The sequence below is a fragment of the Cicer arietinum genome, chromosome 8 (genome assembly GCF_000331145.2).
Source record: "Cicer arietinum cultivar CDC Frontier isolate Library 1 chromosome 8, Cicar.CDCFrontier_v2.0, whole genome shotgun sequence".
NCBI lineage: Eukaryota > Viridiplantae > Streptophyta > Magnoliopsida > Fabales > Fabaceae > Cicer > Cicer arietinum.
The window spans coordinates 7,778,611-7,785,441 of NC_021167.2; the positions used below are offsets into that span (position 1 = coordinate 7,778,611).

The 6,831-nt window shown below is 30.4% G+C and overlaps 1 protein-coding gene across 2 annotated transcripts; it reads right to left on the bottom strand.

Moving 5' to 3' along the window:
* Nucleotides 1-463: 463 nt before the first annotated feature.
* LOC101514976 (protein Brevis radix-like 1) lies at nucleotides 464-6,606 on the bottom strand. 2 transcript variants are annotated; one of them, XM_004512353.4, is made up of 6 exons: nucleotides 6,204-6,606; nucleotides 5,179-5,299; nucleotides 2,424-2,839; nucleotides 1,525-1,654; nucleotides 1,115-1,422; nucleotides 464-786 (listed from the first exon to the last, which is right to left on the bottom strand). In XM_004512353.4, exons 2-6 carry the CDS (start codon nucleotides 5,287-5,289, stop codon nucleotides 708-710), a joined length of 1,044 nt encoding a protein of 347 aa, XP_004512410.1. In that variant the 5' UTR covers nucleotides 5,290-5,299; nucleotides 6,204-6,606; the 3' UTR covers nucleotides 464-707. The 2 variants fall into 2 exon arrangements, with proteins under 2 accessions (XP_004512410.1, XP_027193182.1); XM_027337381.2 differs by lacking the exons at nucleotides 5,179-5,299; nucleotides 6,204-6,606 and adding an exon at nucleotides 3,075-3,611.
* Nucleotides 6,607-6,831: the final 225 nt, after the last annotated feature.

The following is a 6,831-nucleotide window of genomic DNA, read 5'->3' on the forward strand; positions in this document are numbered from 1 at the left end:
TTTAATAGATTTTTACATTTCTAAGCCTGTAAAAAACTATTATTGATGATAGTATTAATTTATCCTTTTATTACTATATTATTGATATCAGGTTCAATTTATTCATATAACTTGAGCTTTTCACACTAAATAATGAGTTCAACCATCACATTTGGCTTACGAAATTTCTTTTCTATCAATTTTACTAAATGTGTGAGTACTGTAAACTCTAGACAAATACAAAATTGATTTATAAGTTTAGTTAGATTAGTCATCATAAACTCTATTAAGAATTCTATTTATTCCTAACATAGGACTTAGTTTTTTTACGATATCAGTGTAAAAACAACAAATCATAACTATTTCTAAACCGTTTTTGAATAAAAAATTAACTACTTTGTAACTTTGTGTGATAAATTCATCAAAAAGTGTACAATTCAAGCAAGTAAAAGGACAAATCCAATTGACCTCAAAAGTAAACAAATGTAGCAAATGATAAATTTATTAATAACCATGACCACAAAGTACATATATATAAAATGAAAATATTAAACATCCCAATAAATAAATCCAAGTCAAAAACTTATGAAGCTATGAAACCATATTCACCAATGATATGAAATGCAGTTTTATATATAAGACTCTACTCCAAGAAACTGGAGTTGACAACATTGCATGCAATTTTTATGAAACAAATTTGGAGATTCCAACCAGCTTAGGAGATAGCTTCATAGGTATTGAGCTTGAATTCTCTCTCTGTTCTCTTCCCACCATTTCCTGGCTGCTTCATCTCCAAACCTCTGTCGGCTGCAAAAAGAGTTCTGAATCTGTCAATACAAAAGCCTACCAAATAGCAATCTTCTAAATAAAAAGTTTTCTTAATTCGCCGGTTGAAAAGTGCGGTCTAGTGCACGAGACTCTACCAGGTAGAGTCTGGAAAGGGTAGATGTACACAGACTTAACCTTACAAGCGGACGAACAGTCCGCTTTTAGAATTTGAACTCATGACCTCTAGATCACAAGACAACCTGTTACACACAATCTAGGATGTTACTATTTCATACTTTCACTTTAGTACATAATCCTAGGATCATCAGGAACATGTTTTTGACATAGAATAAGTATAATGAGTTACCTGAATTTGACGCGGCGAAGCTCCTTGCTCCCATCATGAAACTGCCTGATGGTAACAAACACTCCAGGCTCATCTTGTTCAATCCATTCTGACTCAATTTCACTGAAATTGCTGAAGGAAAACTCATCTTTATAAAAAGTCCTTGATGACCCAGCTGCATGCATGTTTTGAACATTGTTTCCTTGATACATAGTCATTTCAGAAGGTTGATTATAGTACTGATTCCTCTGTGTTGAATCATTGTTCAACCAAGCAGCCACAGGACTATCTTGTCCAGATAGTTGTCTTGAGTGAGAAGAATCTCTTTGCTGTTCAAAGACAACAATGTACGTAGAAAACAAAATGCAGTACATGTAATATTAGAGTCTCTTGAGTCTTGATATCATATGAATGTAGAAATTATAGTTTACCTCATCCTCAGATGCTGGAGGAGTGTTAAGAGCTGTTCGGTTGAATTTCTGTACATTGTAAAGCTCTCTGATCCTGTCATAGTTCTCACCCCACCACACTTGAGCTTGCCATTTGTCAAACATTTCTCGGCTTCAAAATTAAATATTAAGCAATAAATATTTTCAATCATTGTTGCTTTAAGATATTAAAGTTTATCACAAACTAAATTATGATCTAGTTTGTATGACATTAAGGCATCAAAGGTACATATTCTTTCATAACTTAGGACATTTTGTTTGGATAAACAGCTTATTTAAGCGTTTATCGCATAAGAGCTTATCATATAAATGTATATGTATAAACTATTTCTATTCTTTCACAACTTAGAACATCATGTTTCGATAAACATCTTATTGAAGCATTTGTCGTATAAATGTTTGTATAAGCTATTTCTATAACAAAAGGTAAAATAAAGTTAAACTGTTTTCATATAAGTTATATGTTGTTGTCATAAGCTATTTTAAAGAGCTAATGGAAATGAGCAAAATATAGTTTATGACATGTCATAAGTTAAAATAAAGTTAAACTATTTTTCATATAAGTTATAAGTTGTTGTCATAAGCTATCTTAGAGAGCTAATGGAAATTAGCTAAATATAGCTTATGATATGTATAAGTTATTTCTATAAACTTTGCAAACAATCTCAAAAGTGTTTTACACCAGCAAATAAGTTCAAATAAGTCAATTTAAACGGATCGATATTGCTATGAAACTTATGTCAAGGACCAACATATAAAATCTACCATTACTAAATAGTAAATACTTAGCATTTCTTCTGAGAGATCATTTGCACCATAGTAAGAGTTAAACTAAAAACTAGTAAAGGAAAACAAAAGCCTATAGTAAATTCTAAACATACTTGAAGCGAATTCTTCTGAGATCATTTGCACCATTAGGAAGAGCCACAAAGGTTATGTCAACCCCTGGCTCAACCTGTGCCACCCACACTTTGGTTTCTTCTTTTTCTTCCTCCACCACAGCTTCAGGTTCTGGCACTACTGGCTCATGCACTGTAGTAGTAGTGGTTTGGACACCACTGGTTGAGCCTATGAATCTTTGTTCTGTTCTTCCACCAGTGAAATTTTCACGTAAGTCACAAGGAGGAGTTGAACCTGAGCTTACACCTCCCATATAAGGGTATTGAACCCCTTCTGAGTTAGCTTCAGAATCAGCATATGATGATCTCAGTCCTTTTCTGTAGGAACTTGTTCCTGTGCAGGAGGAGGGTTTGAGTTGCTTGTATGCACCTGAAAACTTCAGCACTATATCCTTTATCTGCATGTGCACAAAAAATAGACATTAAAGTTATTACCATCAATGCATTAAAGCTATGTGTGGATTTTGACCATAAAATCTAAAGATTAGATCACCCTTTCCATTTAAAAACTCAATAGGATTGCTTAGTTCAATGATGAACTATTGATGGACAAAAAGGTATAGATGGAGAATCAATTGATTCAATTCTAAAGTTACTAGAAGAAGAAAATACAAACAAAGCAATTAAAAGTACCATTTCTTGAAGCCATATAGTTGATTGCAAAAGTGAAATTAAAATATAAGCTAATTAATCTGAAGATATCCACATGGATTTGGTCAAATCATAAAATAGCAGAAGAGCATGTGAAATGTCACACATACAAGGAAAGACTAGATGGAGTCTAAGGTTTTTCAGGCTTGTGTTATTTTAGAAGCATAGTGCATTAACTTTACAGCTAGTTCGGTGGAGAATGTACTTGGAGATACAAGTGGATGAAAACAACGTTCATGGACTTGAAACTCCCTTTTAGGTACCTCATATATATCCTATACTATCAACTGTGTGCCTTCAATGGAAAGCATTTCCTATTTGTAGAAAACTCCAACAACATCTATCCAAATATGAATTGTCAACATATTCATGTATAAATCAGAAACATTTGATTCAAACTAGTTGCTATAGGCATCATGTTGTAAGATAATTAAATCAAAGTTTCTCCCATCTTTTTAAAAAGTTAAGTGTCTTGTTCAGAATTGCATGCAACAATTGCTGCCAAGGAGTAGCATGAAGATCAAAAGGTATCTAATAAGCATTTATAATGAGAACAAAAATAGACTCGTCATAAAATTTGAATGAAATCCATGTTTTTCTATTTATATGGCAATTTTATTTAAAATGCTTCAACTATACTCATGGCTAATGATGTAAATAAAATTGCTACTAATAAATGTTTATATACTTTTTCTGTCGTAATAAATAGTATTAAAATTGACGGCAGTCAACAACCTCTAACAATATCGCAGTCAACAACTCTAACTATATCGCAGTCAATAACCTCTAACTATATCGCAGTCTGATACATCTAAATTGTTCAATCAATATTAAAGAGTCTAAATTTTAAAAACAAATTTTATTTAAATTAAAATTTGAACTTTGAAATATATAATTGACATGACATTGATAACCTCAACTACATTAAATCTAAACTCATTTAATTATAAAATACTTTTGAAAAAACAGTTGGGCGACAAGAATTTTAAGGATGGGCCACACCATATATGAATATGTCATTCCATTTTTTGCTAGGCATCTCTGTGAAACAATAACTAAACCAATGAATGTGAAAGATGTTTTGAAATCAAACAGTTCATCAAAACAAAGAGAAATTAAAATGGTAATTAAGTCATTGAAGAAATAACAATCTTGGTATGTTAGAGAGTAAATATTAATTAAATTTTATCATATTAGATTGTAAAATTTACGGAAAAAAAAAGGTACTACATTTTCATATGCAATTAAAATTGGCCAAAAAAGGTACTGAGAAACTACTAGACAAGTTGGTTCCACAATTCATAAATCAAAAGAAAGAATAGGCCTCAGAACCGACTTGATTGGTTGATGATGATGTTAGTCACATCACCACCACATGCATATAAATATAAATTAATTAAATGGACCAATCTAAGTGATGAAGTGGACCATCCGTCAACAACATAAAGTGTCCAAAACACTGTACAACACATTTACGTCATCCTAAAACCAAATCAATCTCTTCCTACTTCCTAGATAAATAGTATACTCGTGTGTGTATCACACACATATTTTATATTTATATCAAAAATATCAAATAAATCACATCCTTACACACAACTTTTGAAAATTTACTTCAACTATTATATATATAAATAAAAAAAAAAAAGTAGTCCAACATATAATTGAGATTCATTTCTCCTAAAAACAAAATTAAGATTCATCTAACTAGTTGATTAATGTTTATTTATTCATATACTCACATTGAAAATTGAAAAAATCAAGTTTCATTATTCATACACATAAACTTAAAATAAAATTACATTTTAAACACAAAATTATACATAAAATCAAAATATCATTAACACAATACTAATATTAATGTTATTCAATTTAAAAACTATAGTTAAATATTCATAATAAAAAGAAAAAGCCTCAAGGCAAAATTATATATAGGTATAGAGTCTATATAGATGGAGATAAAAACATAGAAGATTCGAAGGATGGTCCCCACAATTGGAGGACACTCATATAATTTAGTTTTGACGATGAAGGTAGAAAAAAGTAAAAAGAAGGTGCAAAAAGCAAAAATTGTAAGAGAGAGAACCTGAGCAGTCAGGCTTTTGACGGCTTCTTTTCTGGTCGGCGTGCCACTCTGACGGACTTCTTCAGCCTCTTCTTCCGCCGCTTGCTTCGTACATCTTATGCATTCAAACATCTTCACTCCTCTGCAAATTCAAACAATAATAACAAAACCATGCAATACTATTTATTTATTTATTCTTTTTCCTTCACATTCATTTAATCAAATAACTAGTCATTTGGAAATCAACCATATCAATGTACCATTTTGTTTTTAAATATAAACAAATCAAATACGTGAATAAAAATATATTTGAATAGTAATAAAATAGTCGTATTCAAATCATTTTTATTTTTAAAGAAAAATAAAACATGTACTAGGAAATAAGTTCATGCAGCAACAAAGGAATTTTTTATTTTATTTTATAGATAAAAAAAGAAACAGTTTCAAGTAAGTAATAAACAAATGGTCCTAAGCTTATAAAACGAAAAGGAAAAAAAACCATTGAATCAAGAATAACAGAAAAATAAAATAAAATGTGAAGCAAAAGAAGAAAAAAAAATTAATAATTAAAATTCGGATTCACTCATTCTCGTTAGAATAAGAATGATGGAGCTATGGCTACTACTATCATGTCATGTAAGTAATAATGATCATTTATATACAAAAAATCGAAAATAAATAAAATAAATAAAAAATACGAAGCGTATCCGAGACCAAATTTTCTGACACAAATTTTCGATTCTCTCTTTTTATCTTTTGTGTAAATCAAAATCAGTAAATCACAATCACAATCAATCTCCATCGGAAACAAAAAAAAGTTGTATAGTGTTCTTACTTCTTATCATAGAGAATCAAATTATCTCTTATTATTAATTATTTAATTAAACAAAATAATACAAAACACGGAACAAAAACAACTAAAAACTATAAATTAATGATAAATTTAATAAAATATCACTATTTTCGAAAAATGTATTTAGGTTGACATCGAGAATAGTAAAATGATATTGAGTAATTATCTGAATTATATTGAAAAATGACTTTACCAAAGAGCAAAGAAAGTTGTTGTTGTTCTAGGTTTGTCTCCTCTTGACGTCTCTTCCGTAACTCAACTTCATATTGAGAAAGTGTTTATATAGAAACTTTGAAACAACAATTGAAGAGAAGTGCTAAAAATGTGTTATAGGAATTGTTGTCGTTATTTGTGTGCTCGGAAATCACTCCAACAACCATAATGCTTGTTTGCTTGCTTGTAGTTTGTACAAATAACAACAACAAAAAAGGTTTCTAATAGAAGCACAAATTATGAATTCATTCACATGGACAACGAGAAAGAACCACTCTGTCTCTAGAATGGGAATGTTGACGAGACGATATTTTGAAAAGAGAAATTGACGGTTAGAGGGAAAAGGAGAGAGAAAGAGTGGTTGATTGAGAGTGTTGTATTTATATGGAAAACAAGGGGAGGCAATGGGGCGTTAAGTGTGACGGAAAATGTTTTTATTAACAAAACAACAATATTTCAGTGGGGCCTACAGATTGGGGTATCTCACTTCTCTATGGTAGTTACTATTCTTTTGGTTTTCTACTTAACAAATGTTTAATTCATTTTCATTTAATTCAATGTGAATGCTAAAAAAATTATCTTATATTCGTGTTTAAAAATTATTTAAA

What these genes read in the sequence shown, in the direction of transcription:
- LOC101514976 (XM_004512353.4), bottom strand. Translation starts at nt 5,289, where the DNA reads ATGTTTGAATGCATAAGATGTACGAAGCAAGCGGCGGAAGAAGAGGCT. An exon ending in CTCAGAAGAATTCGCTTCAA is followed by an intron (nt 1,655 to 2,423) that starts GTATGTTTAGAA and finishes TTAATTTTGAAG; the next exon opens with CCGAGAAATGTTTGACAAAT. An exon ending in CTCCAGCATCTGAGGATGAG is followed by an intron (nt 1,423 to 1,524) that starts GTAAACTATAAT and finishes GTCTTTGAACAG; the next exon opens with CAAAGAGATTCTTCTCACTC.